This window comes from Aythya ferina (genome assembly GCF_964211825.1).
Source record: "Aythya ferina genome assembly, chromosome: 9".
NCBI lineage: Eukaryota > Metazoa > Chordata > Aves > Anseriformes > Anatidae > Aythya > Aythya ferina.
In genome coordinates, this window is record NC_140305.1 from 15,021,433 (window position 1) to 15,046,843 (window position 25,411).

At 40.7% G+C, this 25,411-nt stretch overlaps 1 protein-coding gene across 7 annotated transcripts in view; it reads right to left on the reverse strand.

The window, feature by feature from the left end:
• LOC311441093 (glypican-5-like) overlaps positions 1 to 25,411 on the reverse strand; it is a 410,588-nt gene that overhangs the window by 127,088 nt on the left and 258,089 nt on the right. For all 7 annotated transcript variants that reach the window (XM_084528744.1, XM_084528741.1, XM_084528739.1 and 4 more), the window contains one exon: positions 16,970 to 17,090. In XM_084528744.1, the coding sequence (XP_084384870.1) occupies positions 16,970 to 17,090 (121 nt within the window). The remainder of the gene's footprint in view (positions 1 to 16,969; positions 17,091 to 25,411) is intronic.

A 25,411-nucleotide genomic window follows, 5' to 3' on the forward strand; every position in this document is an offset into this window, starting at 1 on the left:
CACTTGCTAAAGGATAAAACCTTCATATATGAGGTGGGAAGCTCCATCATCAAAGAAAACAATGAGCTGCAAGCCTGTCCCTATTTAAAGATACCACACAGGATTTAGATAGCACGATCTTAGCACAGAATGAAGACTGCACAGGGCAGGCCCAGAGTGAACAGCATGGAACTAATGTGTAGAGCTCTACACTTTTTAATTAAAAGAATCTAGAAACAATAATCATGTCTAAAAACTCCTGAGAGGCCTGAAAGAGTTAGGACACAACATCTCAAGGACAGAACATCCATTTCAGATCTGCACCCTTATAAAGGTCATCTGTTAAAGTCACAAAAATGTTTAGTAACTTGGCATCCCAACAGCATGAACTGCTGGTAGATTGCCAATAACCACTGCCGTTTATTAAAATGCCTTAAGGCCAGTTACACTGGGTCTCACACTGGGTTGTGCAGGGCACTTGTGGCATGCGTATTAGTTACCATACAAACAGTATTCCCAAAAGCAAAGCTCATCCCCCAGCCTTTTCTTGATAGGAAATCCCTGTTAAATTCTTTGCAAAGGGCAACTGTGGGCCAAGGCCTTCTGTCTGCTGCTGCCATGTACAATACATCCTGCTCTATAGTTTGGCCAAGCAAACTAAGTTTGGGAAGCTGTGTTTTAATCCAAAATCCTTAAGGGATGCTTTTGCCCACTGCCTTAGTCAAGAGCCACAATAAGATACTTGGCAGCAGTCCGGTAACAGATGAACCCGAGGAACTCCATCAATGCAACTAGAAGTTTTGGCTCGGATCAGTGAAGCGCTCCAAAAGCAATGCCCAGGCAAAGCACACGGATGAGCTTCTAAACCTTCAAAAGAGAATGCTGTCTTCTCTAAAACTTGAGTGAAAGTTATTACTATCTACACATGAAGATGAGTGCAGGGCAGGCAGGAAGGGAGAAGGCACCGCCTAAGGATCAAGTACCAAAGAAAGAAATGCAGCAGGCCTGGGGGCCTCGTGGTGTCCAGAGTGAGCTCTGAGTGAGAACTGAGCAGAGTACACCAACAGATGCTTTGTGGATAGCCATCGACTACAGACAAGAAAAACTCAGGTTAATAGGAAGTCTCAGGTAACCACCTGACAGAGTTGTCAGTGGCACACAAGCATTTGCCTGATCAGCTGCTCTTTGACTCTGCTGTCGTCAGCTAGTAATGATCAAAACTCTGCATGATCAATACTCAACTTATCTACATATACAGGCCAACGAAGTGGGTTAAAGCTGGCAGCTTTCTGAAACCTACCAAAGCCCAGACAAGATGGAAGCCCGTTCAAGCTGTTGGAGTTATTGCATGTCATTTCTGTCACATCTAGAACTCCGAAGAAAGCCACCTTTTGGAGTGGCATCCTAAAATGAAAGCCAGGACTGCCACCAAATGCTGCGGACTTGCAGGTGACAAAGAGTATTTTGGGGTGAGGGCTACAGGAGGTGGTCAAAGGGTCTGGGAGGACAAACAGGTCTTCCTCAGTATCATGTCATCAGGGCTGATGTCGCTGTTTTCTGCTTAGTCCTGGACTGAAAAGTGAAAATATGGAGCATTTGAATTCTCAGGATTTTTTTTTTTTTTTTAAGAAATCAAGCCCATCTGCCCCTCCAGGAGCCAGACTAGCACTGTCTTTTCCCATCTCTCTCATAGGGCTTATTACAAAACGGTGGAATAAAATTGACTGATTTAGCTGCAGTAACACAACTGTCAGGTACTTGTAGCTCCAATGATCTAGGGTTTAATCCGAATCCAAGGCAGAAGCCAGGGAGTAAGCGTGAATTTGCTAAATCTCCCATTTGTTCCCTCTGACATACCCTGAGGTTTCAACTCAGCTGAACTTGTATTCTCAACCACTGCGAATGGTCGATACAGCAGGAACAGAGGGATGCTGAGAAACAGCTTTTGGGGTGATGTTAAGATTGGCCTGAATTCTGGGCCTGCACTGGAATAGCACACCCCCAAACCACATCCTCTTCCATCCCACACTGGAATCTTCCATTAAGAAGCATGTCCCCACGCTTGCCCACACCCACGCAAACATATGGCCTGCTTCACAGCCCCAGGGATGGGGCTCCACCCGTTACCCGCCACCCAGTTATTGCTGGAAAAATCAAATGTTTCATTTACAGCGAGGAATGGGAGGGAGGAAAGGGTAGGAGAGAAAATGAGAGCAGGAGAGAGCTAAAAAGCAGACTGAATTTTCTGGTGCCTTCTCTCATCCTCTACAATTTCTACCTCCACAGCTAAAGCATGCTGGGGACATTCTCTGGGACCCAGACAATTGTGCTAATAGAAACCAGACCAGACTTCCTCTTTTAAGTCCACTTCTCAATCCCCTATAGAAGAAAGAGGCTAAAATATTCTCTGGGATTCAAACAAACTCCTCAGGTATTCTCCACAGACCAGAATTTATGTGGATTTGAGACTCCAGCAAAATGATCTTGTTCTTTCTCTCTCTCTCTGTACCAGCCAGAAGGAACCAATGCATTTTGATCATCTGATCTCGCTGAAATTGCTGCGAGCCCACCAGCAGGCTGCTCAGCAATTGCAGACAGTTTAACTCCTGCTTACTGGTTTAACTGCAGCTTGACAGTTCACATTGAACTATTTCGGCAATACCCAGATTACAGTCATTCATGTTTTCCCCTGCTTGAACTCATTAGAAAAAGCATCCACATACAAAAACAAACAACAAACCGTGCTGGTTTAATCAGGGCAGTGCAACAGCAGAGGTACAGTTAAAACCCTGCGTACAGACAATTCCCAAGAAGAACACAGTGCCCTGCATCCTTTGCCCCATTTATGCTCTCAGTGCATCACTCTCAGGCACTTCATCCAAGAATCTTTTCTCAGGAATCAGATTTGCCATATGTGGCAACATGCCTGTGCAGTCCAAAAACTTCTGAAATGGGGGAAATTGGCAATGAGAGAAACTTCCTGCACAGATAAAATGGGCTATGGGAATGTGGTTGAACTTGACCACTTAAAATTTTGCTGGAGGAGCAGGCTGGCAGGCAGACAGGACAGCTTCAGCTTTCTTGAAGAATAAAGAAAAAACAAAACAAAAACAAACAAACAAACAAAAAAACACCACCATAGCATTTACTAGAATTCACACATTGCACAGAGATACTTTTTGCCTCAATATTACTTGTTTACTACACAAGAGCATACCTCATCATGCAGGATAAGACAGCTTCTTATTGTCCTTGGCCCTACCAGTCACAGGTTTTGCCTTTAGCTTTATCATACATTTAGATTTTCTTCTTGAGTTTTACATGTCTTATTTTCTCATTTGCACTGTTCAGAATTCTGCTTTCTTAATTTTGTTACTTTTGAAATTAAGTGCTTTTCCTTTGCCGCTGAATTGAGATGTTTAATTAGCCAGATTATCCCATTTCCTGCACCTATGACTTTCTGTTTACCGTTAAATTTAGAAGCTGAATAGGAACCTCATATTTCAAAAAGTAATTATTCAAGTTTTCAAAACAAATTCAGTACATTTAGTTTTGTTTGTCTCCCAAGTAAGTAGCAATGCATTATATTTTGTTTGGATTATTAGTTCATACATCACATTACAAGCCCCAAAGGTATTTTACACGTATAGTAACTACTGTCAACTTTTTAATACACTAACTACTTGGAAGTGATTAGTGAAACTAGATGGAAAAAAAGGAAAAAGTATTTTAACCAGTTACGAAAATAATCTAATATAAAGATATAATATTGCTTCATATGGTTCATGGACAGACTAAATGAAGTCCAAAATTGACCTGTAATAGTTGAAGTGATTCATTTCAAACACCTCTGTTAAGACTTCTGTATCGTGCTGCACAACTCAAAATTACCCTTGAGACCAGAACTTCATGCAACAAAGCCCTTTAATATTAAACTTATATTCAAGTCACTGGCACAAATGGTCAGCTTCATCAAGTGGTTCAAAGTGCCTGCAGCATGTTGCGGCACTCAGCCCTCGCTTTATGACTTCATCCAGGCCCAATTATATAGTCTAAGAAAGCCAAATCCAAAGCTTTCCATTTACCGTTCTGAAATCCATTTTATATTATTAGATTCTCTTATTTCAAATGCCACATCAAATATGGCTCAGCGTCATTTTACTGCAGTGAAGCACAAGGCATATTTCATTATATTATCCAATAATTACATTGTTTGTCTGCCAGTTCACTCCCATGAACATGTCATTTTGAAAAACTCCACTGTGAGAGGCTCCTCTTATAGATACTGAAAGGAACAAACAAGACACAGAGCCCTGAAATGACATTGAGCCTTTCTGATGATGTTTGCAAGGCTGATATGTATCAGGACATATGGCAGCATTCGAAACACTACATGCTTCATATTGAAAGGCTACGTTCTGGAGATTTGCTTCTGGCTACTAAAAGCTGTGTTCAAATTTGACTATCACTTCAAACCATTCAAATTAGTTATTAGACATACTTTTGTAACTGTGGAAAAGTTCACCTCACATAGAAAAAGTCCTGCTCACATATCTTCTGTATCAGAATTACTAATAAATTAGAGCTGTAAAACTTCTTTTCCAAATGCTGGAAACAATGCAATGTGTGCATCCATTTCTTTTTCCCTGGGCACATGAAGAGCATGCAGAGGCCTACACAAAGTCATCTTCAGACGTGATTGAATTGTGTAAGACTGAGGACACATTGTGGTTGCTTCAAAACAATTCAGTCCTGTTACCCAGCTCTTTTTGGGACCATGGGATGTGGTGTACACGCTGCCGTTAGCCTGGGATGCAGGAAGAGGTGTGCAGGAGCACGTTCTGCGCTCCTGTACAAGGCAGACACCTCTCCCCAGGTGTGCCAACTGCTGAGTGACCTGCATGTTGAAATGCCATACTGAAATGAAGCCTTCCGGGGGGATAAATGATAACGGATTGGCAAAGGTTAGCACTAGCCTTGTCAGAAAAGCCTCCAGAAGTCCTGTTATCATCAACGGAAAGGAGTGAGCCAGAGTAACTGCCTTGATGCTGAGATGTGAGTTACACTCTGGAAGAAGGCAGCTCCTCCTCCAACAATTGTGCAAAGGGTTTAACCTCGGAAGGCTTACACCAGTGTCTGTATCTCTCATTTTTGAACACAGCCTTCACTCAAACATGCATGCAATTATATACCATGTGAATAGCCCACAGAATTATTTATGTCCCTAAAGTTAGGGATGTATGTAAATATTGATTCTGGGCGTGAGGATGGTTATACATGCTGGGTCTCGTTTGCTGACACTACCCTTTGTGGACACTCACTCCCCTGTATTTCTACATCAATAACCTCCTGTGAGCCCTCGATTGTCATAGGAGGCTGAGACCCCAGCTTCTGCCTTGCAGCGAGGCAGGCACCTTCTGCAGCTGGGGGTGGCTTGTGCTTTGTGCCCAAGTGGGGACAAAGGCGACTCAGGTCTTTGGGGTAGGGAGACGTACTTGCACAAGTTAGGCGGTGACAGACTCTCCATGGGACAGCATTCTTCCAGATTGAGGACTGGCATCTTTGCACAGCTCAAAACTGATTTTGAGAAAGCAGTGATGAAAATGTGTGATTTCTACATGCAAAGTAGCACTGTCTTACTCACTCTCTTGCGTTTTTCACTTTGCTATTAATGTAATAGCAGGGCTACCCATTTCTAGAGGGAACTGGTGGTCTCCTGGGTGACTGTTCTGCATAATGACAAGTTCATCCATGACATCTGGGATTGGGAATACTCAGCCCCAAATAGATCCACTCCCACGTAACTGCACTGAGGCACAGGCTCATTTCAGATGCATGAAAAAGGCAAGTGAAATAAATGTATTATCTCACTTAGATCGCATACAGTCCCAAGAAGCAGGAAAGATTGTAGGTGTCACAAAACAGTACATAGTAAATAAATCATATTTGTAATGCAATGCACTTCAGTTAGCCTAAGCCTGGGGTGTTTAGGGGTACAGAAAGTGAGGGCCTGGCTGTTTTCAGGACTACAGAGTTCAAATCTCTTAGTGGCATTTTTAGCAATGAAATCACACTTAGAGGTAGCGAGTGTCCCACCTGCATGCTCAGGAGTAGGCTGCACCACAAATGCACAGGAGCCACAGCAAACAGACCCTTACACACTCTTCACTGCTATTCAAAAGAACAGCAAAGCGCGAATATTTCCAACCGTAACACCCAAGGCTTTTCTCAGCATCATGCACACAGTAGTAAGTTTTCTCCCAGGTATAAGCATGTGCAAATTCCGCACCCTGCACCTGAGCAGGCTGCTGCCTAGCCTGCACTCTCCATCTGTTTATGTTACCCTCACCGGTGGCACACAGGCAGAACTTGCACAGGGATCTGCTTCATGCGAGACACAGAGACATGCTGTTTACTTCGGTTGCTATTTCCTTTGGATGTTTTCCTATAGGAAGCAGGAACTTCCAGGTATCCCGCTATCAAGTCATTATATAACTGCTCTTGTTTTATACACTGGAACATATTTCAGTGTATAAAGGTATAAAGTGCCTGTTTTGTGCCTAAGAACTATTGTCTACAAATTCAATCTGGACCGTGAGAATGTTATAAACAGGAAGAAGTAAGGCACTAGATGACTAGTCTACTTATTTTTACAGATAGAAGCAAGCAAGCACAATGCTGAGGTGCCCCAGAGAAGAGGCATATATATGCCAAAATATACGCCTCTAAAAATATTGCTAATGCATTTTTGAAAAAATCCTTATGCCACTGGCTATTACTTATTACAGCCCTTAACATAAACACTCTGTGGGGCTCTCTGTATTTTGTCATTTAAGCATCATGTAGCCAGTGCATACAATGTTGACTTGGACTTTTAAGGGAGGCTGAGGAAAGTCACTCAATTCAAATGTGCCCAAGTTTGCATATAAGACACAGATGCACAGTATTTCCCAATGACTTCCACCAGTATTTCACCTCCTAGGGAAACCATTACAAGTTGTAGTGACAGAACGTCTCTTCTAAAGGTACCAACCTGGAAAGACACCGTGGGGAGAGTCTTAATAAGAAGGGGTCTCTGAGACAATTGCACCAGCTCTCTCTCCAGAGAGCAGCTGAACACTAACAGAAGTCTTGGGTCTGGTTCTGTGCTGAGCTGACGCCAGACTACTGCCCTGGCTGTGTCAGAGCTGGGCTACAGGAACATGTGCTGTGCGAGAAGACCACTCGCCCCCCTCCCCCCTTTTTTTAACTGTCTAATTTTAACCATCCCTGTTAATCCAGATAGAACAATGTTTATTATAGTGAATTATGATGTGGTCTCCTGCAGCTGAAGAAATGACTTTCCATTCCTCACTGTGTTTTTCTCTCAAGTCTGTACACACAGCCTCATACCTGCACTGGACTGAATTGAGTTAGAAGCAAACTGCAGAGACTGTCTGGAGTACAATGAAATCAGCTGCTACACTCAGCTGAAGAGCTTTCGTGGTACCTTTAAGTAATACACCTAACTGTGTTATTTTAAAATGGACTTAAATTAGGCCGCTTTTCAGAAACAAAACATTTCAATACAAGTATGACCAAGCAGTAAAAAGGTAAGAGTAAAGACTAGCCAATACTCGTAAAAGTAACAGACGGTGAAAATTAGAGTGCACTAAGGTTTGTAAAATTCCCACTATGTTTTTTGGTATTATTTACAAATCTCCGTGCCTCAACACAAAAGCAAGAAGATAAAAATGAAGAAAAAGCCAGTTGTAAAATAAAGCAATTTCCCTCCCTAGCAGAGAGCTCTTTCACGGTCAGTATTACAAAAGAGGTAAACCGGCCTTTTGCATCTGATGGGAAGCTTGTTGTGGGAATTCTGACATGAGACACAAAAATACAGTATCAAAGTTTTGTACTAGGGTAAACAGGACACACGGAATTAATGTCATTGGTGGGGAAATGTTTCTCTGGAGAAGCAGGAATGGCAACACTTGAAAGCTGGAAGAAGGGAGAGATGTCTGCAGGCCTGGATGGAAGAAGCTTCCGAGGCCTGCAGAGAGCAAGACAATGCCTCCTGCACTGCACAGCACAGCACAGCACGGCTGCTGTCGTGCTCAGCACCCAGAGCGCTGGGATGCCTGATCTCTTGGGGAACGTGCTGCTGTGATCAGGTGGCTGTCAGGTGTAATACACTCAGATCTTCCCAAGTGTTATGTACAACACTGAAAAAGTGTATAACACAGAAGCTAAACAGATCTATTTTAAGACTGAATTTATTTAAACTGACTAATAATGCTATTGCATGGTAGCACTTCTACCTCAAACAAGAGGATTGTCCCCTATAGTCTGTGCTATTTTAGTAATTACAATGGAACGCCTCCCTAAATAGAAGCAAAAGGCTATTCCTGACACTGCCTCTCCAATATTTGAGCTTTCTTTCTAAAACCAAAGGCCAAGGGAAGGAACACTGGCAGAAGAGGAGTGCAGATGAAGCACTCCTCTGACACTGCCTTGGGCAGCAAGCACCTGGGAGCAGTCGGGGCAGCCCAGCTGGGCAGCAGCAGTAGCGGGGGGCTGCTTGCCCCGAGCCAGCACCAAGGGTGGCTAAGGTCCTGCTTGGTGACCAGCATCAGCTGCTACATCCACTAACCAACCTCTCAGAGGGACACCTCATCTGGACCTTCTCAGCTCTGAATTTACCAACTCGGGCTGCAATGCAACCCAAATTACTGCTGGAAACAGGCTGCTTGCCTCAGCTGGGAAGTAGCAGTATACATTACTAGCATAAACATTTATCCACTTGTTACAAGTGGAATTTGACTTCAGCTTTTTCTCTTACATTGTCCTTTGCTACCTATCCCCTCCCTTTAGTACTTGAACATGAGGAGAGCAAAGTGACCCTGGTTTCTCTTGGGGAGGCAAGGAGCCACAGAACTTTCATTAATAATGGAGACGTTTCTTCTTTTGCTGCCTCTCCCCTCACCTCTGGCAGCCCTCCCGAGCCCCCCGGGCTGATCACGTCTTCTTAGAGGCCCCATGGATGCTTCTCTTGGGAGCACACTGCAGAGGATGCAGAGGTATCTTGCTGCTGCCCCAATGTGAGTGGAGAAGGAAAAAACAGCTTTATGCATGTGATCACTGTTACACTTCCCAGTTGATCTACTCTGTCCCCAGGTACAACCAGCACCACTGGCTAGGAAGCAAGCTTTTCTCATTTCCTTTGGTGAACCGGGTCCCATGCACGCAGGGGACAAGGGCAGCAGCCCCAAACCCCACTGGTTCTGGGTGCCCACACCAGCTCTCTCCTGGCCTCGTGATGCTGCACCGCATCCCACCACCAGGCAGGGCAGACCCCAGCAAGACTCAAGCCTCCTCCTTGCTCCCAGATATTACACCTGAGGATCCCAAGCACTTCTCAGCTCACCCAAGAGAGCAGACATCAGTTTGGGTTTTGCTCATTAGCTGCAGCTAGAAGAGAGCACTCAAACCAAAGGACAGATTCTGGGGATTTTTTGTTATTAAAAAAAATAAATACATATTATTCTTTTCAAAATATGTTTTCCTGTATGTGAAATATTTTGGCTCAGTTATAGATTGAAACAGTAGCTCTCCCCTCCCTCTTCCCCCACTTGGCTCAAGTCTCAACTGTGACTCAATATGTGATTTTGATTTATTAAGACTAATTTCCCACAATGAGCAAAACAAAACACATACAATGGCCCATCTGGGCAAATAATTTCTGAAAATGCTTGCAAGACAAATAGTACTGCATACTCTGAGACACAACACATGAATAATAAACGGGCATTTTAGCATTATATATTTTCTAGCATATAATAAGATATTCTGGATTTACATAGAGATTCAGATTTATTTTAAAACATTTCTTATTTTAAAATGTTCCATTTTGGTTTACTTGAGCCAGTATTTTACATGATTTCTGTCTGTATTGAAGTCTCAATGCTGTTTCTGATACTAAAAAATCTTTCCTTGACCCTAATTAAAACTATTTTATAATATTTCAAGTCCCTGTATTAAACAGAAAAAAACTACCCACAGCAGGTACACCAGCAGGTACACCGATTTCAGCTGGGGGTGACGTACACCTCAGTCAGCACTAAACGGCAATGTTAACATATGCCCCCCGTGAAACAGCGCTCCGGTGGTGGGCTTTTCGCAAGTCCCTCCATTCTGAATCACAGACAAACATCTGATTTTGACAGTGGTTTTAAAGCCACAGCAGAACCAAGGTTAGAGCTGCCAAACTCCCTCTCCCTTTAACGCCTAAGGGCATACGACAAAGCAAAGCCACCCTCACGCCGCCAAGGGACTGGAGCTGCCAGGCCGTGAGCTCAGAGTTCCCACAGCCCAGGTGCAAAGCCTGATGACCCTATTATTAATACCGGCTGCTCTATCTGCCTCTCAAGGTTCCCAAAGAGGACCTGAGTACCTTTTTGTAACCCCATGGCCACATCTGTGTGTTTCTGGGAGGAGCACAGCTGAGCTGCCTGCAGCTACCAGCATGCCCTTGCTCCCTGCATGCCCACTCCACGGGGATGCTCTCCCAGCACCTTACCTGCGTTGCCAAAGAGTCATAAATGAGCAAAGGCACAAATTTATGGTCTCAAAGCAGTAGCAGTTTGCAGAAATCTAAGACCAACATACCGTTTTGAGATGTCAGATGCCCCAGCGCACTACTTGAATATATTTCTTCCAAATTTTACTCCTTCTGATGGCAGCCCTGACAGATAAATGCTCCCAAGCAATCAGCAACATCATCCTGCTTAATTGCCTGAGATCTACAGCTTTTATTGCAAGAAACATTTCTTAGTGAAGCATCCCCAGTACCACATACTCTGCTACATGCTACTATATCCCAATGCACTGCTCTATGATACACTGCTTTGCAAAGATGGCTCTTATTGATTTTGATTTTTCTTGGTAACAAAAGAATCCCCCAACAGTCAGGCAATGCTTTGTCTCAACTGTGATTGACAAGTCTATGTAAAAACGTTACAAAAGGGAAAAGCTCTGAACTTCCAGATGACTTGCTAAGAACTACATAAGACAGAAATCTGCCAGTTCTTTAAAGAAACAAGAGAATACTAAATTGCTACATGATTTTTGTTTACTTTTCCCAGGCTGACAGCATTTATGTATCTTTCCTTGCTTTAATCAGAGACATGATGAAATCTGATATCTCCAATATTTTTGTACAGCGTATGTTACATATGCACATGTATATTTCCTAAGAGATGGAAAACCATACAGAAGGCAGAGAGAAGGATTATACTCAGTCTTTGAGTAAGCTGGATATTTTCAAGCATTGGCATGAGTTGTTTCATTGCATATGGATTATGAAAAAGATCATAACTTATCTCAGAGCTGGGCATTCAGCATCTGTATCTGGAAGCAGAGAGATGTCTGATCCTTAGCAGGGAAGAAGAAAAACAGCCAGTGAATCTAATAAGCATGAACATTTAGAAAAAAAAAAAGGGAGGGATGAGAAACAACTCTGTATAACTGATGAAATAATTTGAGTTGATAGTTTATCTCAAGATAAGGGTGAACAATTTTTATATGGCAGAGAATGGGAAATAAAAAAATAAACAGTCCAATTGTTCTTTCCTGGCATCATAAGACTTTACACCTAATTGCTTGGAGTTCCATTAATTCTATCTTTATTTTCCTGAAATACATGCCCTTTTTTGCAGCTATTTACTAATCAAGCAATGACTATTGTATTAATGCAGTTATCACTTCTGCTGTTTGCATTTGGAAATGAAGAATGTAAGGTCTGTTACTGCCTTTATAGGGAAGTGAAGTCACAAAGGACCAACACAGCTGCAGAGGTGTTTGCCTTAAAGAAAATCTCACACATAAACCACGGACAAGCTGAGGTGTAACTGATCTTTGAAATTTCTATCACCCAGACCACACAAAAACCTGTAATGAACAATCAATGGTCTTTGTTGTGCCAAGCAACGTTTCCACCCAGCTGAGCAGTGATGCGGGTCGTACATTTCTTGCAAAATGTAATATCAGGCTTGGGGTCAGCTGGGTGGCATCTCCAACAGGCTGTGATGGCATGCCTCTGGCATCACAGCCTTACCCCTCCCGTAGTTCTGTACGGGGTATCCATCACAGAAATACCTGCAGCAATGAATCCTGAAACGTGTGCACAGCTTAGTATTGCACTGTACACCCTACACATCTCGGACTGGCCCAATCTTTCAGTGTCTTTTTCTACCAGTCTGTGCATCTACATTAACTACTACCTTCCAAATCACACACGCAGGCTGCTTGGTTAGCCAACAAAGAAAGGATGAATCTCTCTAGGATTTTCAGATGTCTTGCTTCCTACTTTCAGAAGTACATCTGAAGAACAGAAGAACATCTGAAATCCCAAACAAATGTCCAAAGTCTCCAAATGCTTTGGACGGAAAAAGAGGACCTGTTTTGGAAATTCCGACATAAGGCATTTCTAGAAAAGCTGTTTTATTTGGTAAGAAACACATGTCTTTGAAGGTTTTGCTATGTGCATGGGGGCATGCAGTAATATTTTCAGCCTATTGGGGCTGTTTAAATCCCAAGTACTAGAAGCAATATAGCAGCAGTCTAAGACGTCTACCTTCTTTCTATGTTTTCATTGGATGAAATGAAGAACAGACTACAAGTCTGTTCTTCCAAGTCATCTACAAGTTTGGATAAAAATCAAACCAATGTGTCTCCACTTAAATCTCATATAAAAAGTCTATAATGTAATAAATTTTATAGATGTCTGAAAAAATATATACACATTTAAATTAAGTAGTAGTTAAATGATTTATAGGATTATTCTCTATTGTCTAACCCAATTAAATTCACATTCAAGATTAAATTATGGCTAGCTCATATTATTGATAAGAAACATCTCAGTGTTGTTTGGAACTTTGCTATGATGGCATCCTTTGTATACAAATCTAAAAGGAATTCATGATATATGTGTTTCTATGTTCAGCTGGCAGATTCATGTGACTTCAGTGGGAAGGAAAAAAAAAAAAAAAAAAAGAATATATGGGTCCAGATTCAGGAAGATTTGATTTGGCATCACTTTCATTTTAAACTCTAGGATACTGCACTGAATTACAGACATGCCCTAAGCATCCATCTCTGACCGACAATACCAAAACACACTGTATTCTAAAAATCTGTTAAGATCACATTTAGGCTGACAAAAGACAAATAAGTTAAACTTGTACAATACTTGTATTATAATCCTTTGAGAGTGTCCACGCAACTTTGCTAGTTAAGTTATAGTCAAAGCTTTTTCCCCTTTCCCTAACATGTTCTTTGCTTTCAATGTAATTGATCCTTTGGGATTTTTAACCTTAGCCTCCAAACCTCTTGTGTTTGAACTGTGAGAAGCATTATCCTGAAGGAAAACACTAAAACATATTTAAGTGTGATTATGTGGCAAGAAGTAGTACTCCAAAAAGGGACAATGCGGGGTTTCATGTTTATTATCAGTTGTAGTTCACATCTACTCTACTCACACACACACACACACACACACAAAAAAAAAAAGGTGAGAAAAAGATATTATTTTAGCTTCTAGTTCTTCAAAATCAACCAAGGACTTCACTTGATTTTTTTTTTTTTTTTTTTTTTGCATTATTATAAGTAAAAATTACTGTAAATTGTCACTCAGTAATTCTATTGATATGTGAGTCAGCAGCCACAATAAACCCTTCAAAAACCTTATCTGACAGGGGTGCAAATAACAGTAATTGTTGAGTAGTATTCACTGAAATTCACCTTTCTTGTAGCTTTGCAAAAAGGTTATGAAATAGCCTGCTATTTGCATAATCATTTTGTTTTAAAAAATAATATGTGGTGAGGATTTAAGACCCACATGAAAAAAAAAGGAGAAACTACTGTAATCTCCAATGAATTGGCACTTCAGCCTAAATCACAGTGAGAAATGAGGGAAGACAAGCATAGGGATTATTCATAACTTGCTAGAGTTGGGATGCAACAATATGAACAGTAATACATCACTGAGTTTTGTCCATGTCCTTAGGATTTAGGACCAATGAAGATATTAATCTCTTTATATTTGTGGATAAAGTCATAATTAGGAGCTAACAGAGGAATGCCAGCTGTGCACCAAAGACTCTTGGTTTTGGATTTAAATGAATCAATACTTTGCCACTGGAGGAAGGCGGCGGCGGAAGGCTTGGTGACGGGGAAGGGCTGGGGTCCAGCAGTGGAAGACAGAATGTGGAAGAGGGACTATCACAGACAGCAGTACTTAGACTTGCTCCAGAAAAGCTTTGGAATTGCTGAGCTAAGGCACACCTTTTTAAAAAATGAATCCTGTTGATCTGAACATAGCTGTAGTGGACAGTACTCCCCGACCTAGCAAATCGATCCAGCAGATGATTAACCCGACAGTCCAAAATGCACACTGCTGCAATAGAGACAATCTGAGACAGACAGAGAGCCAGCAGGGCCAGGCTCTCTGACAGATGGATGCAGCAAGCCTAGAGCTTATTTTGTTAAGACAGAAATTGTATTTTTCTTTTTAGCTCTCAGCACATCTTTCTCTTACCCAAGAATATTCTTTCTTCTGTGTAGTTCAGCAATATTAGTTAAGTAGCAGAACATTAGTGAGGCCTACACATATTAAATCAGCTCTGATGGACAGTCTGTGCAATGCTTTGTTCCCTGCTCTCCAGGCTTCCTGCCTCTCTAGGACTGGTTCTGCATATGAAATACACAACCATTGCTAAAAGTGGCATTGCGAATTTCAAATGTTTCTGGAGATACAAAGATAACATGTTATTTTATCACCGCTCAAATTCCACCACACCTACTGCGTCCAAATTTTAAAAAGAGAGAGGGAAGAATAATTTGATGAAAAAAATCAATTTGCCCATAAAACGAGTAATGGGATTCTGTATCTCTCTTCGTCTACACACACTATTGATGACACTTTAAAATCCTGATTTAATCGGCTTTTCAGTGTCAGTTTTTATTTGTATATTAATATCACAACTGAAATGAAAACTCAAGAAGCAGAAAACAGCTACACATGTTCGATGTTATATGTGAAAGCCTTAGATATTTAGCAACTTCTTTGATGCTTTGATCTCTGAAGAAATCTTACTAAAATTATGATCAAAGGAATTTATATTATTCCAAGTACTTAAAACGAACGATCTTAGGGCAATAATCAGTATTCTGTTTAATCCTTCACCCTTGGAATCCATTATTGCTAAGCACCTCAATCTGATGGGAGTTACATTTACTTAGGGATGATATTCTCCTAAAACAGAATTAAAAGTAACACAAAGCAACCCTTCCAACTTATATGAAGAGCTAGGAAGAATTGGATTTTGTTCTTCTAACTAAAAAGTGGTCTTTGAAGATGTTTTTCAAATGTACATAACTTAAGAAAACTGGTATGCAGTTCATTATAAGATCATTCAGGTTTTTTTGTGTTTTCTTTTTTTCCTACAAAGGAATAGAATTTCCAATACACAGCTACTTTTAATCTATTGCTATTTCCTATTGTCAGTGTTTATAGAGGACGATTACACAGATGGATGTATCTAATACTTATAAAGTAAATTAACACTCTGTTTGATAGCATGCGAAGGCAGATAAATAATAAATTATCCTTTTCATCAATCTGACCATATAATGTCTATTTCACTGTAATACCAAGTACTGCGTCACACTGGTTGCTATAATCCCCCATGGCAAGTTAAATCAAACAGCATGATACAAAAATCCTTAAACTGCAGCCTACAGAACATAAGAGTCAAGCCAGATTTAACAAAAATGCTAATTGCTAGTTAAGATTATGGATTTATCACCATTGTTGATGAGAGGTAAGGGAGGGTTGTACTTTTCCAGGAGCAAATAAGAGATCAAACCATGACTCCCTGTCACAGACACAGTCTTAAGAAATTCCTGCATCCTGACTAAGCAATTCATCTTCCCATTTTACCTGTGCAGATTATTTTTCTTCTTGTTCATCCCACCCACAAAGGTGGACTTTAATCTTCCAGTTGTTTTCTACAAGCAGTTTAAATCCCCATACTCCATCACTCTTTAATGGTGAAGGATTACAAGCAGACTAATGTGCAAACACATCTGACTGTGAACACTCTGTTGTAAGCATTCTTCCAAGTTGACAAGAAAACATGCCTACATTAAATGAAAATCAATCTCTGTTAAATCTGTTAGCTCCAGCTCACTTGGACTAGCACTACCATAGGAACTAAGAGGCGTGCTGAAGCAGTAAGAGCACTGAATCATACAGTTAGCTTTGAAAGGCTGCAGATCTACTACTAGACTGCAAGTGCATCTGGGAGAACACAAACAGTTGATAGAGGCAGACAGATAAATCTTGCATCTGACAAACTCATTGGTAGGTATCTTTCCTTTGGGGCTGGAAGGCCTGAGAATAAGGCTCAAGGAAATGTTTTCAAAGGGCTACAATTGATTCATCCTGGAGCGCCTTTGGTCCTGACTTGAGTATTCTGTGCAGTTCAGTTACCACATGGTTATAGACCCATTCTGTCTTTTCATCTGTTTATACCTACACCACTGATGACCAGGAACCTGCACAAACAGCATAATACTCCTCCAACACAGAGATACCATGGGACTCCAAAACGCCCTCACACAGCTTGACCCTAGGCACAAGCTTGATGTGAACAGTGGGGCTCTATGTCTCTGGCACACCAGCCCACAGGACAGTTAATCAACCACTATGGGACAACATAGAGGAATCAGAGCAACTTCCAGAAAAATAAATTTCTCTTGTTAGAGTTCATAATCCAGCTGGCACAACAAAATCTCTGGATGCCTTTAGCAGCAGGCCCACCCCATGACTCTTTCAAGGCTCTGATTCTCAGGACGCGTAACACGGGAAGCAGAACCACCTCGTGTTTGTAGCTTTAGCTCTGCCATCAGACCCAGTGATAAAACGCTGGTATCTCTAAAAGTCACTTACTTGATTAAAGTGCTGAAGTTTATCAATTAAATTACTGATGAGGGGGTCTAGTCCTCTGACTTTCAGTTCTGGATTATTAATTTGTGCCTTCAGTCCACTGGAAACAACTCTGCTGGTGTAACTGAAAAAAAGAAGAAAAAAAGAAGAAAAAAGAAGAAAAAAAGAAAAAAACATCAGTGACTGGAACCACATCCATCAAAATCAAAAATCACATTGAAGGGAACATACAAAAGTAAATATTCTGTAAATGGTAATAGAAATTTGTAATAATTATTTATGGTTTTAAATACACCAAACAAAAATACACCAGAACAAAATCAGTTTCTTGTAGTATCATCACTTCAGACTTCTCAATTCACAAACAAACATCAATTTTATAAACCACAGAGGTTTTGCTCGTATTTTAACATTTGAACCTTTATAATCACTATTGTCAAGTTCATTCATGAAACAAGGAGTGCTGATAGCTTCCAAAAAATCTTTCTTCCATGATCACAGAAACCCAGGGGACTTAAGAAATAAACTAAGTATCATGACATTGAAGTAAAATCCAATAAAATGGCAGCCTGATTTGGAAGAAATTCTTAATGAAAGACTGAGATTGGACTTTTCTTGCTATACTGTTTATAATCAAACTCTCTGAACACACTGTAAAGCAGCATCTGTTATTGTACCAGTGGTCTTCACCATGCCTTATCCATATTATCAACCTCCTCATAAAGTATCCATGTGCAGGAATTCTGTCTAGCCAAGTCTTGCTTCATTTGAGGAGCAGCAGCTGTTCTCACAACATAACGACCTCTCTGTTATCAGCAATCTTCTCTCACTGAGTGCTGACTGTTAGTTACTGTCAGTATCCAATACACTGCAGCGTAAAAACCAAATTGGTCTGGGCTTCCATCCATGTACTCTGATGGATAAAATTCCAGGGCTATCCAAGCTTGGCCTCTACTTCTGAGCATGTCTTTAACACACTTGAGGAGGTGATGTCATCTCCACATGTACACTGAACCCAGTGCTTCCTGGAAGCTTCTACATGTTGACTAGAGAGTCGATCTATTCAAGTGTGACTGAAATTCAAGCCACCCACAGAGCCCTGAAAATCCAAAAGAGATACAGAGCAATTTTTTTTTTTATTTTTTTTTTTTTATGGTGAGTCAAGTTTTTGAGGGCTTTGTGTAACCACCATCATTAGTTTGGCACTCATTTGTCACAAGGCAGATCACAGATATTTGTACAACCAGTAAGGAACTGGAAAAGAGCCTGTTCCCAAACCCAGCTGCCTTAGACTGTCACACATGCCTGGGAGGAGCCCGTTAAGATGCCGCACTGGCATCCTTACCAAACTCAGGCAGGAATCAGCTGAGCTCCTTTAAACAAAGGCCAAGAGAAACATCCTGCTAAATCTATCACTTCAATCATATCTACAAATTTTCAATAGCCCAGGTGTTCAATCAGTTAATTCTTCATTAAGACCAATTTGTGCTGAAGCTGAGGACAGCACTTCCAAGATGAAAAAGTGTCCAAGTTCTTTCTTTTTTCTCTGGCAGGGAGAGAGGTAGATCTCCAAATGTATTTTTGTTTCCATCCTAGTTTCACCTAGGATGAACAACAAATTTAATGCAAACTGCTGGCAAAGCATATTGCAGTATATTGCTGTTGAAGGTGTTGTTGAAAAAGAGAAAGAACTGAGCCAGGTCTACCTTTTCAGTAAACTGAATAAAGTTCACTCCTCTCAGGGAAAAAATAAAAGGTTTTAACAAAGAATTGAAAAACAAACAAACAAGCAAAAAAAAAAAAAAAAGTATTTTTCACTAATAGCTGGACAGCAATGAGAAAAGGACAAACATTAAGGAAAATGTATTTCACTAAGTTATAGGTTTATGTTCATGGAGCCTTTTAAAGGTAATGTTGTAAGTTTTCTTGATGTGTAACTCAGAAATGTAAAATAATCCAGAAGTATAAAATTTCACAATGCAATGGCACGTGCAAAATGATGGCCGGATTCTGATCTTATAAGCAGATTCAGGCAGCGGGAGCAATGCCCAAAGGAACAACCCAGCTAAGGCAAGGGTGGTACGGACTGAATCAACCCCCTTAAGGGTTCATTTGGACAACAGAGGAAATGGCTCCACCTTAGCACACCTTTAGCTTTACCTGTACTCACAGATCAGACTACAGGCTGAATACTCATTGTTGTGAATTAGGTGACAATACAGGTGTACAGGAACACGTGAAACAGCTTTTTGAGATCATCCTATTGCAGTACAGAAGGAATTCGGATTAATGAGTCCCCACCAGTCTATTCAGTGATTCCCTGAGCACATTGCAGTGCCTAATCAGAAGTTCAGCAACAGGAGCAAAAAGCAAGGGTTTACCTTTTCATACTCCTGACTGGTCTCCATTCAAACCCTGGTTGAAGTTAGAAGTTCTCTAGAAACTTTAGTAATTACATTTCTGAATATAGAACTCAGAATTGCTTTTCCTCTGTTGCTGGTGTTGTTGTTATTATTGCTATTATTATTATTATTATTATTATTATTATTATTATTATTTGTTTGTATTGTTTCTTTGGCAAATCATACTCTTTTTTTCCCCACCTTGTGAATCACAAGACCCCATAAAATGCCTCTAAGTGGTATTACAAACCTACAGCACGGCATGGAGCCTGCATAAACATGAATGATTCAGAGCCAGCAGCAGCATTAATGCCAGAGTCCTCCATGGGACCCAAAATATGGAAAGTCAGTCTCAGTGAACCCACTTACATTGCTGTTGCTAAATACATACCCTCTTTTACACACATTTTATCAAGAAAATGGAACCATTTTCTATGAATGAGTCTACAGTCCACCAAGACAAAGGGGATACTCATATGCTTCAAGTTCCATCTGTGCTTAAGGACTTTGCCTTTAAAGCTCTAGAGATATGCATAAATTACACACAGATAATTCCACTGTCCAAATTGCTTGCAATTAGATTTATGACGTTGATTACCAAAATTTCAGATGTCAGAGAAAGCATGCATGAATTATGTGAATGGTGCATCATTTCCCCATCTCCTCAGTCTAGCACAGCTTCAGCATGGCAGCCACTGAACATCCAGCTGCTAACACAAGGCTCCAGGACGTCAGAGCTGGCCTGGCAGTGGCCTGCAATGTGACCTGAATGGCTGGCGATGCCCAGAAAACTAACTGCAGACCTTTGGCAAAGGGACATAGATGTAACCTCTTCACCAAATGATGTGAAGAGAGGCAAAAGACCTACTTGCAATGCACAGCATAACCAACTCTTGAGTTTCCTTCTAATAACCCACAGGCTCTGCTAGCCTTGTGTGTTCTTACTACTGAGTGATCACTTCTGTAACAAAACCAAGCTCAGAAAGACTGAGATTAACTGAAAAATAGTGAGATTCAGAGGAGATGGGCTACAATTCTTTAGAAGGGCCAGGGCACAGAACTGAAGAAGAATCACCCAGCCAGTGAGAATGGAGAAATTCCTCCAGTCTATCACAGCCAGGAACCAAGACTGCACTAGGAAAAGACATCATTCATACCCATCTGACCCGAACTACTACCTTGCAGGCAGTGAATCTTCCTACCAGTGCTGCAGCACGCCAAAATAGTTTGGAATAAACACTATACATTTCCCGAAAGATAATCTGATTATTTCACTTCTTTGCACTATCTAAAGCATTTTTTTTGTTGACATCAGATCCTGAATTACTGGAAATGTACATTAAGTAGGAGCAGGAATTGGCTTGCTTTATTTAATAACCTGCAATTTAACTGAAATATTGTAGTACAGAATTGTTAACTCTGGTTACTGCTCTAGTACTTTATTCATACTAGACCCAGAAATGTCAGTAGGAACGGTCAGGAATGATATAAAAATATTGTCCCTGCAACAGTCCTGAAAGTAGCCATTACATTAGAGCCCAAGGACAGCACGTACAGGTAGAATTCTCTTCCGTATCTTTAAGATTCACGCCAATGTCATACCACTAATCATTTGGGCAAAGCTATGATGCTTTAAAAAGCAAATAAACACACCCCTCAAACCACACTTTACTTTCAGAAGAACAGTTTCAATTATTTTATATCTCAGCTAACATAGCTGCTTGCAGGTTTACAAAAGGGTGAAAAGTGAAATGCTATGTACACATAGGATTGCATTTCAGCTGAAGATACACATTTTTATTTTCTAAATAAATATAGATAAATTAAGAAACTTGAGTCTAAACATTTTTTTTTAAAATAAAACCAGATGCTGTTCTGAAACATTGTGTTCTTTTTAATTTCTAATAAGAGAAGGGATTAAGGCACAGGATTCTCTCAAAGACAAATAGGCCTTCTTAAATAGTTCAATACTTTAAAAACAACATCCAAAATGGAAAGGACTTCCAGTTCCAGGCAAACCACTGCAGGAGCGGCATTAGGGATAGATCTAACTAGCAGCTGTATTTAGCCACAATAGTCCAAGGAACAGGGTGCTGTTTTCACACCACTTCCTCCCCTGCTCCCTACAGTATACAACACCAGTCTGGATGAAAGTGTCTGATAAAGCTCTTATCGGAGCTTCTCCAAATATTATTGATCAACCTCCAGCTGGGAGACTGCTTCCATTACTCCACTTTCCTTGGGGTGCTATTACCCTCCGCTGTGCCACTAGGCACCCCGGTGCTTTGATGCAGTGGCTAATGGCCTGTCCTTTTCCGGAATGAAGTCAGCTCCAGCATACGTACTCACCCCAGGGATTAGAGAGCAAGGCACCACACCAAACAGCGAGTAATCTGCACCAGGCACTGAAAATTTCTGAATAATCTATACTGGAAATTCAGGATGCCCTGATCTTCAGCTGAGTGTAATTCTGCTAATTTTAGCTCTCTTTCCTCTGCGTATTTGGCCCAACATAGCTGCTTGACAGTCATCGTGATTCTTATTTAATTGTGGGAGAAACTGAACATCTAACATCACAAGGCAAACCTGAAAATCCTGGCCTCACACTCTGTTCAGAAGAATCCATGAATTTCTGTGAACATGTCTACAGGAAAGAAATTGCTCTTGATGAAACAGTTTGTCCTACAGAGCTTCCATATAAAATACATAAATATAAATATATAAAAATAAAGAATAAAATGCACTGGCTACAAAATGAATGATACATTTGCTGAGTTCTTTCTCACTTGTTGACCACATTTTTTGGATATAATTATGCACTATATATCACCAAGAAAAAAATCTTGGAACAAGTATTTTCCAAAATCTGGCATACATTTTTTCACCAGTTTTGTTAGCACTGCTTGAATAATTCTGCTGTGATCACCAAGGCTGAAATGGCAACACAACACCTTTCTGAGACATACTGGTAAGCTCAAACAAGTAGTGACTGAGAGTACTGGTCTGAAACTCACGTTATGCCATTTATTTCTTTGGAGTTATAAAAATGTGACTGTCCTATTTTCTATACGAAAGTTGAATCTATTCTGTACCCCCCTGAAACCTTCTCCACGCAGTAGAAAATCACATTAAAAACCTGCAGACTGTTCCACCGATTAAAAATGTATTTTTTCAGCCTTCTAAAAAATCAACAGCTGTCCAGCAGCCTGCTAAAGCGAGAGAAGTCTGAAGAAAGCAAGCCACTGATTTTATAATCAACAAAATCATAAAACTATTGAAACAAAGCTAGACTTTACAACAACCATTTCACATCCAGCTCTGCTTTTTTTCATCTTTGTGCATAAATTCTTAAACAGGAAACTATTCTAGAGATATATGTTGCCTGTAAAACCACCCAGAAGTAGCTAGCACTATGCGAATAATAACTATAATGAATTTAAATTATGTCTTTTCAGGCCCATATGTCTGAGAGTCAGTCATTCACTGCAGGCTCTTATTTGCTAAAAAAATTCTGAAGTAGCCTGTTTATTTCTGCAACATACTCAACACACTGTCAGAGCAGACACCACCCACCACCACTAAATGACTCAGAGGTTAAAGGGTTAGAGGGGGAGAAGGGAGGAAAGAGCTTTGAATGTGTCATTTAGTAGAAGCAATGAGAAATATGGATAAGCTATTTAACCGGCCTTGAGATCCACTGAACAATTAATTCAGTTACATTAGGCATGGTTCACCAGATGGTGTGTTTTGTCTTATATTTATTCATAATTTGACCCTTGGGCTGGAATGGTTTGCCTGAAATTCAATTACGTGAATCCACTGCATATCTACACCAGGCTGTTGTGTCTCCAAGTTTGTAATTTTTGAACCTTTCTTGTGTGCATGCGACATTCTGACCTACAGGGCTCTGCAAGGAACGATTTTCTCCCAGTTCAAAGCGAGCAGAAATGACCAGTAAAAGCAGTGACAAAAAAAACTACGTGGTTGAAGAATGAGCTTCAAATGAGGCATTGAGATTATCAGCTCTGATCCGATCAGCTCTTTTGCCCACACTTCTTCACAAAAGGAAAAGACATGCAGAACATACACCTTTATATGTTTAGACCCCCTGTCTGGTCATTGGAGTTATATGTGACTCAACAATTAGTTCCAAGGAAGCAAAGAAAATGCCATTTTCCCATCGTTTCCTTGGTGCTTAAACCCAGTTCTCCTGGAAGAAGCGCCAGCCAGCAGTTCCTTGAGCCAGCTGTCCCCAAGCTGTCCCACGTGCTGAGTCTGCTGGTGGTGAGGCCCCGGCCAGCTCTTTCCATCCTTGTCATTAAAAGTGACCAACAGGCAGATAGGCAGTGGTTCACCTCTAAGCAGCTAGCTTCCCAAGCAGCTCTCCTTGGAAAAATGCCTTTATTGTACTTGTCATTTCTGTCACAGTTTAGAAAACCTGGATTATGGTCATTGAACACCTCGGCTGAGAGGTCTCAAAGAAGGGAATGGTCAGTCCTTGACACTGTTCTCTAAGAACTACATCATCTTGCTCTAAGTAGTCACAAGAAATTAAACACTTTATTTAGAAAGAAATGCACCTTAATAAATTTACTGTCAGATAATCAGCAGCCAGGAGGGGCTAAAAAAAAAAAAAAAGTTTGCAGTTTTTTTTTTTTATTTGTCTTATAGTTCAGCTCATTTCTACCTAACCATCTTGAATATCAGTGTGTAAGCACTTTATAGAATTAAATCTTGGAAAATTTCGTGACTATAACGTTCATTCAGCTAGCGTGATACATTAGATCCTCCTGCAACCAGCACCATTAAATTGATATACTCCTTGTTTATAAAAATGGTTTCTGTAAGGCCTCTGCTCATTGCAGAGCTACAGGAAGAGGAGCTCGAATCCACTGAGTAGCTGACAAAAGCCTTCTCTAACAATTAACGGCCTGAGTGTGCACTGTGTAAGGGGCCATTCTGGGAACTCTTTCATAGCTTCAGATTTTTCCAAGCCTCGGCATGCAGCACTGGAGGCTTCTGGATGACTGTTGGAAGTCACATCTGTCAACTTGCTGGCTAACCTGAAAATTAGTGGGGCTTGTTTGCTTGCTTTTAAGGGAAGAAAAAACATAATTTATGCCAGTGTACAGCAGGAGGAATTCTACTGATGTCAGTGGAGTTATACTAGTGTAAAACGTGGATACATCACATGAGAATTAGACCCTTTGTGCACAAAGAAAACATTTCTTGTGTTCTTAATGATCAACTGAACACAACTAGAAAAATATTTTCCAAGAAAAAGATTTATCTGTTTAAAAATACCTACATAAAGGGTTCATTTTGAAACGATTAAGTAACTGCCAACAGACTACAAGAAAGCTCAAATCTAGCACATAATGAGCTTAGCTGCCCTGAAGATTTTGTGAAGCAGAACTGACACGATGTGAATATCCCCTCTGCCAGAACTATTCTAATGGGCTTCAGTGGAAGTTTCATAAATAATCTTGTTTATTAGTAATTATGGGAAATGATGAGACAAATGCTGTTTGCTAATGGGCTAATTCCCCCCAAAAAATCACAAAGCCAAATAGCATTTATAATATTTCTCCTACACGACAAACAGAAGACCTCCTGCACTCTGGATTATAAGGGCAATTTTAAGACTGCAGGTACGAAAAGAAGTTACTAGAAGGTTTCAGATGACTACATGATGCAACCCCACGAACACGTGGAAAATCACAGTGAAGAGCAACTTGATGATGGAGTGTACATGTAAAAGATCTTACCAATAAAACATGTTTTCATCAGGTTTTCCAGAAGCATGCTGAGTTTCAAAGAACACATGTAAAATGCCTGGAAAGTGCTGTAGAGAAGTTATTACAGATCGTAGGTGAAACAGCCTACTTTCTTTTCCTACGTATACGAAAAGTTAACACTACCTTCAAGGCACACTGAAAGCACCAAAGAACTTTGTAGAAGTTAACTGGACAGCCTTTATTGCACTGAGGGAAGGGAAATAAGTACTTTTCTGGACTAACATCAGATAGGAAGGCTCTTCAGC